Source organism: Antechinus flavipes, chromosome 1 (assembly GCF_016432865.1).
Source record: "Antechinus flavipes isolate AdamAnt ecotype Samford, QLD, Australia chromosome 1, AdamAnt_v2, whole genome shotgun sequence".
In the NCBI taxonomy this organism is placed as follows: domain Eukaryota; kingdom Metazoa; phylum Chordata; class Mammalia; order Dasyuromorphia; family Dasyuridae; genus Antechinus; species Antechinus flavipes.
In genome coordinates this window covers 292,947,251-292,959,915 of record NC_067398.1, presented here as the reverse complement: position 1 = coordinate 292,959,915, position 12,665 = coordinate 292,947,251, and the positions used below count along the sequence as shown (strand labels likewise).

Sequence of the window (12,665 nt, the reverse complement as noted above, 5' to 3'; positions counted from 1 at the left end):
TTCCTATCTGAAGCTACTTTCTTTTACCTCAGATTATTGTCTTTCCTTTGCTCTAATCACACTTTGCCTTATTTAAATGTTATTTATAAACATGTCCTATTCTTCTCCTGCCCCCATTTAAATGTAAGCATCTTTGTATTTTAACTAGCAAGTACAAGTGGATTCATGAAATGAATATTTAATAAGTTTGCTGAAGTCATAGATATTTAAAGAACTAGATTGTGCTCCATTAGTTTTGTTAGTAGCTTGCTTATGGAACACTTTATAGGTACAGAACACACTATTTTTCAAATACACTATCTTAATAATCTAAGTTTTATTAACTCCATTCTGTGGATGAAGAAAAGGTTTTGAAGAGGTAAATTTGGAGAAGTTAAGTAACTTTCTTTAAGATCACACAGACTACAAATGATAGACTCAAGATTTAAACTCTCTCTCTCTCTCTCTCTCTCTCTAGATATATATATATATATATATATATATATATATATATATATCAGTTTGGGGGGTTTTATTTTTTGGGTTTTGTTTTGGTTTTTTTTTTGCTGAGGCAATTGGGGTTAAGTGACTTGCCCAGGGTCACACAGTTAGGAAGTATTAAGTGTCTGAGGTCATATTTGAACTCAGGTTCTCCTGATTTAAAGGCTGGTTGCTCTACTCATTGCGCTATCTAACTGCCCCTAGAGTCACTTAGTTTCCTTTTTTCCTTGACTTTAACACTGCCAGTCTATTTGTAGTATTTTTTTAATTGTAGTGTTTTACTACAATTATCAGGATATCGCCATTATTATGTTCTTGGTTTTTTTAATGGAGTTTAGATAAAAACTGTCCAAGGACAGTTTTATATATGTGTGTGTGTGTGTGTGTATGTGTGTGTGTGTGTGTGTGTGTGTGTATACAAATACATAGATATGTTTTATGCATATTTAATGTTCTGCAGCTATTAACAAATGGATAAAATAACTATGGTATGTCATTGATTATTATTGTTGCTGTGTTACAGTTATAAATTATTATTATTCTTTTGATGATCATTTTCCTATTGTTTTCTTACCAGGCATTCATTGTGAAACAGAAGTCAATGAATGCCAATCAAACCCATGTTTGAACAATGCAGTTTGTGAAGATCAAATAGGCGGGTTCTTGTGCAAATGCCTTCCTGGTTTTCAGGGTACTCGTTGTGAAAAGAACGTGGATGAATGTTTCAGTAGTCCCTGTAAAAATGGAGGAAACTGCAAGGATGGCATCAATAGCTTCAGGTAAAAAGCCAGGACTGGCTGATTTAATGGAATAGCATATGAAAGACTTAAGTTTGTTTTACTTTTCTTCTTTTTCAAGCACTTTCTTAGCATGAGGAGTAGAGAGATATAATTTAAATCTCTGAAGTAATTTTCTCTTTATTCTCAAGATTTACCATTACTTTGTATAAGTTATCTTTTCCCATTTAAATTGGAATTTTTTTGTGAAAGTGCTAAGTTTATTTTCTTAATATTATCTTTTTTTTTTTTTAATTTGGTAGAGTTTTGGGGTTTGGGAGGAAAGGGAGTGGAGTGATCACAGAGAATAGAGGAGAGAGATCCATCTATGTACAGTATGTATTCATATAAGGGAATAGGTGTTTTCTCTACTAAAGCCAATCATAATCTTTTCACGCCCTCTCATGCTATACAAACTCTCTTTTCCCAAAAATTTTCAGCTCTATATCTACATTCTATTTTTTGATGTGACCCATGTTCAGATTTATAGTACAAACTTATTACATACCTCTCTATTACCTATCCTCAGATATCTCAAATCATTCACCCCAAGACATAATAACTACATACTATAAATGTCTAATATAACACAGAGAACTTAATATTTCATAAAATAAATTTGAATTACAGATGAGTAAGAGATAGAACAATGTAATGGAAAGAACACTGGAAAGGGTCACATTTTAAATTCCAAATCTGCTCTTTACTATGTACACACACACACACACACACACACACACACACACACAGTTTTTGGTAAGCTACAGAACTTCCTGGGGCTCCTTAAACATTACTTGATGAACTTAGATTTGGCTACTATTTTAATCTAGTAAACAACAAATCATAGATACAATCAATAATTTCATCCAAGAGAACAACAATAATGAGACAATATACCAAAGTTTGTGAGATGAAACCGAAGTGGTTATTAGGGGAAATTTTATGTCTCTGATGTTTACTTGTATAAAATAGAGAAAGAAAAGATCAATGAATTGGGCTTACAACTAAAAAAGCTAGAAAATGAACAAATTTTAAAAACTTCAATTAAATTCCAAATCTGAAATTCTGAAAATAAAAGGGAAGATTAATAAAATTGAAAGTAAGAAAATTATTGAATAAACAAAACAAAGAATTGGTTTTATGAAAAAACTAACAAAATAGATAAACCTTTAGTTAATTTGATTTAAAAAAGGAAAGAACATCAAATTGTTATTCTCAAAAATGAAGAGAGAACTTTTCACCAATGAAGAGGAAATTAGAGCAATAATTAGGAGTTATTTTGCCCAACTTTATGTCAATAAATTTGATAATCTAAGTGAAATGGTGGAATATCTACAAAAACATAGATTGCCCAGATTAACAGAAGAGAAAATAAATTACTTAAATAGTCCTGTTTTAGAAAAAGAGAATAAACTATTAATTAGCTCCCTAAAAAAAAAATCTCCAGGCCCAAATGAATTTACATGTGAATTATACCAAACATTTAAAGAACAATTAATTTCTACACTATGCAAACTATTTGAAAAACTAGGAAAAAATGGAGTCCTACCAAATTCCTTTTATGAAAGGATACCATACAGATATGGTGCTGATACATAAACCAGGTAGGATGAAAACAGAGAAGGAAAATTATAGACCAATTTCCTTAATGAATATTAATGCAAAAATCTTAAATAAAATATTAGCAAAGAGATTACAGAAAGTCATCCCCAGGATAATACACAACCAAATAGGATTTATACCAGGAATGCAAGGCTGGTTCAATATTAGGAAAACTATTAACATAATTGACTATATCAATAACCAAACTAACAAAAATCATATGATGATCTCATCCAACACCCATTCCTATTAAAAACACCAGATTAGGAATAGATGAAGTTTTCCTTAAAATGATCAGTAGCATCTAGTTTCATCTAGTTATGATCAGATGATTTGTCCAATATTAGATTAAAAAGTAAATATATGTGTATATATATGTGGTTATTTTATTGTTTTGATTTATAGCTTATATACATTGTGATTTTATTAATATACATGATAAATATAAAAATAAAATTCTAATTTTTGTATCCTTAGTATTGTTTCATTCTTATGTTTGATTCTTCACTTTCCCTCATACATATCTGTTCTGCTGCCAAATATTTCATCTTGTCCTTTGTAACATCTCCTCCATAGAATTCTTTCTTTATACACACACAATAGTCCAGCTACTTACATCCTAGTGGACTGGCTAATTTAAGGGCCTCCTATTTGCACTCCCTTTATCATCTTTTCCCCTTCCATTTTGTTTTTTACATAGCTGAGAATGTTCCTTAAGCATAGATATTTATTGTAAATGAGGATTATTAATAATTTTTGCTTTTCTGTGAATTTATGGTGAGGCAGATTTCTTGTTGGAGTTGTGCAAACATTTTCTAAGTTAAAAACACATGACTCGAACTTTTCCTCCACCAAGCTTTTGATCAGCAAAGTGATCTTGGTCTCTTACCACCACCTAGTGGCATGTATGGAAAATTGCTTTTTGCAATTTTTTTCAAATTCTTTCATCTCAAGTTTATTTACACATTCTGCTTCCCTACTTGATTCTGTCTTTTATTATTCTTAATTCAGTTAATTTCACCTCAAGCATTATCCTTCCTGTATGTGCATACCCATTCAATTAAACAAAACAATTAAATTCATGTCCATTTTCTCTTATCTCTTTCCTTTTCCTTGTCTTTCAGTATCAAAATCATTTCTCAGCTCTCTTTTGTCTCCCCGACCTAAGTCATTTCATTTGCAAGCTAACAAATAAAAATAATAACTGTGAAAGAGAACGATATATATATATATTTTAAAATTAAAAGATAGATATGAAGAACCAGTGTTGATAATTTACATTTTCCTGTAAAATATCTGGACATTCACATAAGACTCTCTATAAAATTTCCCATATAATATTTTCATCCTTCTTCGAGTAACCATATTTTCCTTAATCACTGGCATGCCAGATAAATAAAAATCTATTTATTTTGATCATATATTTAAAGCATCAGTGGATTTTAGAATTATATAATCCATGCATTCCATTTTATAAAAGAGAGAAACTAAGACACAAAAGGGCAAATAGCTTACCTAAGGTATCAAAAGCAGAATCAGAATTGGAAACATAGATCCTTTAACTCTAAATTAAAAATGCTGTCCAATGGTTTTTCAATTTTATAGAATTGTGGAATCATAGAATCAGGAAGAAATTCAGAAGTCATCTCTCCTTCCCTCACACCCAAGTCAGGAGTTGCCCATGTATCATCCTTGACAGATGGTCATCTACACTGCGCTTAAACATCTTCAGTCATGAAATTCAAGTCACAAAGCAAACTGTTCCGACATCTTATCCTCACATATAATTTCATAAAAAGTTCTATAATAATGAGCCAGAAACCTACCTCTTTGTAACTCCTAGAGAGAAGTTTCTGAAATAATTTCTCAACATGATAAACCTTCATATGCAGTAGTCTTGTCCTTTTTAAAATAATCACTCAAGCAGAGTACAATACTATTTTCTGTGAATGAGACATATTTTGATTTCTGAGGGCTGTTAGTTTTTGTTATTTTTTAAGAGGGTTTTTTTTAAGTGAACATTGCATCATTTGAGCATATTGAACTTTTTGCTCAAAGGAAATACGAAAAAAAAAACTTTATTTACTTTAATTGCTATTAAAACAGGAAGGCTGTTCCATCTCATAAGTCTTGATTGGCAGTAAAAAAAAAAAAGTCCAGATTAGTAATAAAAATAGAATATTATTTAGAGAAATTTCAGCTGTGGGTTTAGTAGTTAGTAGTGATATGAATCCAGTGAGTAACCTATGATTCAGAGAAGGGTCCCTGAGAAGACTGCAAAGAGACCCTAGGCAAAACCTTAGTGCAGAGTAACTGAGATAAAAATGATGTTGTTTTAGGCACAGATGAATAAGAAAGACAGCTCCTAGGTTATTGTTGTTCAGTCATTTCAGTTTTATCCAAGGCTTTTATATCCTCACTTGGTTTTTTTTTGGCAAAAATACTGGAGTGGGTTTCTATTTCTTTGTTTAGTTCATTTTACAGAGGAGAAAACTGAAACAAAGGGGTTAAGTGGTTTTCCAGGGTCACACAACTAGTAAGTACCTAAGAACATATTTGAACTCAAGAGGATCTTCCTGACTCCAGGCATATTTGCTGCTCCCTAGTTCTTGGGACTAAGGCACGAAGAGACAACTTTATCTCAATTGACAAAGCAAGAATTAGAATATAAGGTCAAAGCAGGCCCATAATAAAGATAACTTAAGAAATAGTTAATTGATAGGTTGATTAAACCACCAGCGAAGCTATCTTTATATCTTCTGGGCCAAAAGAATGTTTTTAGAGTCTGAATAGCAGTTAAATGGCCCCATCTGGAGATATATAGAACTGTTTTTTTTGTTTTATATAAATATAGGCAAATGTTGACACTTATTTCTACTAAATTTTATTTTGTATTGGTTTTAGTCTACTGTTCCAGCTTCTCAATGAAATTTCAAATCTTAAGTTTGACATTAATTGTTCTAAGTACTCCTCAACTTTATGTACAATTTGTTAATTGTATCTTTTCTGATTTCATCTAAGTCTTTGATGAAAGTGTTGAATGAGACAGGGCCAAATATAAGGCCTTATGACATTCCCTAATCACTTTCCAAGTTGACACAACTTTTTTGAGTGCCATTGCTCAATCAAGTACAGATGTTATGGTGCCATGACCAAAAGAAAATTGTTTTACTTTTTGCTAAAACTAAGACTGCCATATTTCCCTTAACTACCAACTTTTTGAAATAAATTAATTTAGTTTGACATTACCTTGTTTTAGTTAGTCCATGTTGGTTCCTAGAGACCTTTGATTGCTTTCTAAATCTTTACAAAACATGCTTAATATTCTATTTCTTGGTCTTGGTTTCTTTAAGCAAATAATTTTGAAATATCTTTCTCTTCTTCATACAAATATCAGAAATCAGTATCACAGTCCTAGAACTATAATTTGCAGAATGTACTATAATTATGGAAAAACTGAGGCAAGACAGAGATTAGATTTTTAATAATTTTAATAGTGGAGAATTTGGGCTAGCCAATTGGACATCATGTCCAAAAGATGTCCGATCCCCTAGCCAGATGAATGGGACTCTTACCACAAAGCATCCAACCACGAGCAATTAATTCCAAAGACTTTTAAAGGGATCCAGCTATCAGGGAAACAAAGGCAAGGGAGGAGAACCCTGGGTAAGCCATAATTCTAGGAAAGGATCATAACTTAATCCTGACAGATTTGGGGTCAAGAAAGTTGGGAGCAAGAGACAGAGTCTAGGGTAGTAGATAGTGAACAATATCCAGGTATTTGAGATAAGCCACCTGGAGTTTTATGACTCACTGGAATGTGAAAGTGGCCAGAGTTTAATGAATTAAGGAAGGGGAGTGGCCATAATAATTTTATTCAGGGCATAGCATAATAATTCAGGAAAATCAAAGCACAAAAATTCAGGGAAACTGAGGCATTACAGTACTAGGCTTTTAAAAATAAAAATTATTATAGCGTTTTCTTATTTCAAGTTTTTTGCTTTCTGTTTTTTATTGTATAAATGCAGTGAAAGACAGAAAACTTTATGAGAAGTTAGCCAGGAACTATAAAATTGTTTCTATTAGAAAATATATTCAGAATTCCAAAGGATTGTCTCACAAACACATTTTTGAAATAGCGTGTTAACAAGTTGAAGACAGCCTTTAACCAGTCAACCAGCATTTATGAAGCATTTTGGATGAGACAGAGATTATTCTAAATGCAAACAAAAAGAAAGACAGTCCCCTGCCCTCCAGCAGCTTACTTTCTAATACCTGATATTCTAATACAGGGAGGGGGGGAGGGCAGCAACTGATAAAAAGAAAGCTGAAAGTGGGCTAAAGAGGAGGTTCCAATGTTGAATTACTGTGACATAATCTTGAAATCTTGGATATTGGGTGTGAGGGCCTTTCCCAAAATAGGAAGAGCTCCCCAGTGGGAGAAGGGCCGCACAGTAGCAGAGTCGAGAAGCAACTGAGGCATAATGTCTAAGTGCTTGCTTAAATCTATTTATTTTGTTCTTTTTCAGATGTCTGTGTATGGCAGGATACACAGGAACATTCTGTGAAATGAATATCAATGAATGTGAATCAAACCCATGCAAAAACCAGGCCACCTGTGTGGATGAGCTGAACACATACATCTGTAAATGTCGGCCAGGCTTCTCAGGCAGCCAGTGTGAAACAGGTATAGTGGAACAAAGGGTCAGTGTTGTTGTTCGGTGGTGTCCAGCCTTTGTGATCCCACAGACCAACTGTCCATGGGATTTTCTTAGTAGAGATACTGAAGTATCCATTTCCTTCTCCAGCTCATTTTACAGATGAGGAAACTGAGGCAAATAAGGTGACGTGAATACCCAAGGTCACATGGCTAGTAAATGTCTGAGGTCAAATTTGAACTCTGGTCTTTCTGACTCCGGCCACTGTACCACTTACAATAGGAAGTGTTTAACTCAGACATGACAGATTCATAAATTAAGCTTTTATTCAAACAATTTTCCAAAAGCAAATCTCTGGAATAGCACAAACAATAGCACAATGGGCCAAGTAGTTTTCTTCTGGCTTACTTTTCTTAGGTTGATTCATCTCTATCTAAATCCTATGGGTTTAGGCCCCATCCTTAATGCGGTGATTTCTAAACAGAATACACTCCTATCTGACCAAGTATCTACCAAAAGGGAAAATGGTTTGAAGTAGAAGTTTTTTCCAGGAATATATAAATCTGTATGTGTTAACACACACATAAACACACACACACACACACACACACACACACACACACACACACACTCCAATGCCAAGAGGCAAAGATTCTTTAGGATATTAGTGGTAGTGGAGAGCCACGAAGGCAAGTCCCACTTCCCACCAAAAAACTCCAGCCTCATTTCCTACCATCTACCTACCTGAGGAACTCAAGACTTCATCATAGTTGGTCTTTTCCCAAAAGACTGGTTTAAATTTTCTCTATTAAAATGGAAAATGCTTTTCATTTTTGTTGTTTGTTTAACATCTGGTTTAGCTTTAGCTTCATAATTGTTTGGTTAGCTTTGAAGACGAAGGGGCAACTGAATGGCACAGTTCAAATCTGACTTCAGACACGACTATCTATCTCATGTATAACAAATCACTTAACTTCTTGTAGCTTCACTTTCCTTTTCTGTAAAATGGGGATAATAATAATACCTACCACCCAGGGCTATTATGAGGATCAAATGAGATAATTATGTAGAGTGACTGATACATATTAAGTGCTTGTGATTATTCAGTCGTTTTTCAGTTGTGACCCCATTTGGGGTCTTCTTGGCAGATACGTTGGATTGTTTTACTATTTCTTTCTCCAGTTCATTTTACTGATGAAGATGGATAGAATGAGGATGAGGAAATGGAAGCAAACAAGGTTAAGTGACTTATGTCCAGGATCACACAATCAATAAGTATCTGAGGCCAGATCTGAATTCAGAAAGATAAATCTTCCTGATTGCAGACCTGTATCCACTGTGCCACCTAGCTGCCCAAGCACTATCCAACTATAAGCTTTATTATCATCATCATCATTAATATTATTAGCAAGTTCTTAAACCTATAAATTACAGAGATAGAATAGACTTGAATTGGTCTGTAGAGGGAGTTTCCTGGCAGAAATTTCCTATACCAATGAAATCAGAAGAGATGATAGAGATGGAAAGTGACCTTAGATTGGGAGGCTCTAGCATTTAAGGATATCCTGAAAAGCTTCCTGCAGAAGGGACTCTTGAATTGAGTCTTGAAGGAACCAGGGATTCTAAGAGGTACCAATGAGGACAAAAAGCACTTAGAGAATGGTCAGGGCAAAAACAAAGATGAAGCAAAGTAAGCTAGGAGTCCAGGACAAATGGTTTACACAGTAAATTATAAAAAGACTTGAATGTAGGAAAAAATTGGGCCATGAAGAGTTTTAAATGCTAAACTCCCCTACTTACCAAACCCAAATCCCTTCTTCCTCTTGGGTCAAATATGATCTCTTTGGTTTTTAAAATCCTCACAATCTGCCCCCAACTTATTGTTCCAATTTCATTAACCATTACTTCACTTCTCATAGTCTATGGTCCAGCCAAATGGACTTGCTTTTATTTATGTCTGACATTTCATCTCTGCATCTTTGTACTAGCTATGTAATGGATTCCCACTCTCAAAATTCCCTGGTTTCTTTAAAATTATATTTAAGATATTTTAGTCAACCTGCCATCTGGGGAAAGGGGTGGGGAGAAGGAGGAGAAAAAGTGGAATAAAAGGTTTGGCAATTGTCAATGCTGTAAAATTACCCATGCATATAACTTGTAAATAAAAAAAACTATTTAAAAAAATAAAAAATAAAATAAAATTATGTTTAAGTACTTAAGGACCATGCCTAAGTGAAGGGGCAAGTCAGTTCTCTGAGAGCCTCCACAGCTGTGAATCATAAATTTGAAGGAGTTGCAAAGCAGCCTTCGAAGATGTTCCTTGTGGATTGGAAATGAAATAAATTGGAGACAAGAGGGAAGAAGAGAGAGGTCAGAGAATGCAACTGCTTCTCAGTCTCCTTGTATCATCATCATCCTCTCACATAAGAGATTCATTCTACAGGTCTGAGTTAACCAGTGGCTGATGGTTCCCCTAATCAAAACCACTATCTACTCCCACTTCCCATAGCTGCTAGTGATTTCTTGAGGGCAGGGCCTGAGGCATTTTTGTCTTGTACTCTCAAAGCCTAGCGCAGTTCTTGACAAATAGTTGGTGCCTAATAGATGCCTATTGTTTGATTGATATATATTATAACACAAGCACACACAAACAAAAAGAAAGGCAATGAATATAAAGGAATGAATGCTGGACATTCAACTAGTATTTGGTAGCTTTTTGACTGTTTATGCCATTTAATTTCCTTAAATTTGTTTCCTTTTTTTGCAAAATGGTATTATACATATAATACCTACTTCTCAGAGTTATTTTTGAGGACCAAATTGTTAGGGACGTTTCTCTCTCTGAGAATGCCATGTATGCCATGTCAGCTGGTAGGGCGGGCCCAGGAAGTAAAAAGGGGCTTGGCCTCTGAGGCAGGAAGTTGTGTCTTACAGGTGTTCAAGGAACTGCTCATAGGTTCCTTGAGATGGCTAATCTCCTTTTAGGATGCAGCACTAACTCCAGATGTCTCCCTTCTACGCATCCACCTATGCAGTACTGAGTGATCTAGGCACAGAATAATCCCAAAGGAGAGTAAATATAAATAACCAGCTTTGAGTCCAGAGAGAGACACAGAGACATACATAAACTTGCTCTTGCTTACTGCTAACTCCTGCTGAGATTACCAATAAAGAAAGGCTGTCTAGCACCTTAAAATTGGCTTGTCTTCATGTGCATCCGAGGATATCCTGAAGACTGGTATGCATGGCCCTGGCAATCTAGAATAGTGTAGATGGAAGATTTGGTACACCAAATGATATATAAAACACTTGGCAATTCTAAAAGTCTGTAAATTACAATTTATTGTCATATAAAGGAACATTGATGTTCAATTCTTTTACTTCTGCCACTGATAAATATGGTTTTATGACACAGAACAAGTCTCTTAATCTTTAATATACAAGAAAGGCAACTTTCTTAGTAGAAAGTTCTACATATGGCAAATAGTAAAGAGAAAACATGACTAGTCTGGGAAATGTAAATGGCTTAAAGTTTCCCTTATCACTTTCTCCACCCTCCCTTTCTTTACTTTTTTCTAAAGTTCTTAATTTTACCTGATTTTCATCTTTGTTCCTTGATTGAGTAAGTCCATCATCAGGAATGGAAATCACCTCTTTTATTTTTTAGAAAGCATTTCTGATTATGGACTGATTCCTTATTCACCTAGTCATTTTCTGGAAATACGCATTCAGCAATTCTTTCCTGAATACCTATAAAATGCATGATCTTATTCCAGGAACTTGTCCCTGAACTCAAAGTTTAGAATCTCCTATGGGTTCTGGCATCTTATATGAATTCTAGTCTTAGTTGTATTCCTAATTTGTTATGTGATTTTGGACCAGGTATTTATTTTCTCTGAGTAACATTTATCATATCTGTGAAATACGATGATAACTACTCTATTTCCTCAGAGTTGTTGGGAGAATAGAATGAATGAATAAATGTTAAAGTATTTTGAAAAGTATAGAATGTAAATATTGTACATATGGATAATAGATGAATACTATGTTGATATTCATACAATATGATAAAGTCATTATTATTCATGGTATGAATAATATATGAACACAACAAAGCCCATCTTTCCATGCTGGCCTTGAATTCATGTCCTGATTCATATATTCCATGTATGACCCTGGATAAGTAATTAAAGTTCTCAGTAACATAGATAACCCTTTAAGCTTATAAACTGCAGATGAGTTAATAGAGGAAGTTTTCTTTATGCCTAGTCTAAATTTTAGCAATTTCTATATATTGCTCCTAGTTTTGCACTGTGGGACCAAGAAGCAACAGTTGAATGTAGAATAATTTTCCAAGTTGGACTTATTTAGTTTTATTTGGGGCCATATTGCTCCCCTTAGTTGAACAATGTTTTTGCTAGAGCTAAATGTTTTTCATATTTTTGCAGAACAGTCTGCTGGTTTTAACCTGGATTTTGAAGTTTCTGGGATCTATGGTTATGTCATGCTCGATGGTGTACTTCCATCTCTTAATGCCATTACATGCACATTCTGGATGAGAACTTCTGACATTAACAACTATGGAACTCCAATCTCCTATGCACTTGAGAATGGAAGTGATAATACTTTCCTTCTCACTGATTATAATGGGTAAGCAGAACCATTAATAAATAGATTTAATGTTTGTTTTTGTTTTTAATTATTGTTTTATGCAGAAATCCTTACCACCTCAGTTAGAATTATGAGACCTAAAGTTGAGGTTCAAACTGACATTAGGGATATTGGGTGGAAAAGAAGAGAAACCTACTTTTTATTCTCCTTTCTCCCTGGCTAGGGCTTTGGCATTAATGTCTGTTATCCATCTTTCAAATTCTAACTCAAAGGTCATTTCCTTCAAGAAGCTTTTATGGAGTCCCACTTCAGACCATTCTAGTCATAACGACCTTTTACCACTCAAACCTGAAGAAACCTCTCATGCATTATTATGTAATATTTTGTACCTGAGTTATTTGAGTATGTTCCTTATCTCCTTCCTAGAATGTAAGCTCCATTAAGTCAGGATATGATGTCATCAAACTTTGAATCTTCTTTAACATCTACCACAGGTGTTTAGCACTTAAACACAGAATAAGGGTTTAGAAGATATTTA

The 12,665-nt window shown here is 34.1% G+C and overlaps 1 protein-coding gene across 1 annotated transcript in view; it reads left to right on the top strand.

Moving 5' to 3' along the window:
- Positions 1-12,665, top strand: part of SVEP1 (sushi, von Willebrand factor type A, EGF and pentraxin domain containing 1) — a 362,611-nt gene that overhangs the window by 233,258 nt on the left and 116,688 nt on the right. Inside the window, exons 24-26 of the mRNA XM_051962558.1 lie at positions 1,058-1,259; positions 7,388-7,545; positions 11,965-12,166. Of these exons, the coding sequence (XP_051818518.1) occupies positions 1,058-1,259; positions 7,388-7,545; positions 11,965-12,166 (562 nt within the window). The remainder of the gene's footprint in view (positions 1-1,057; positions 1,260-7,387; positions 7,546-11,964; positions 12,167-12,665) is intronic.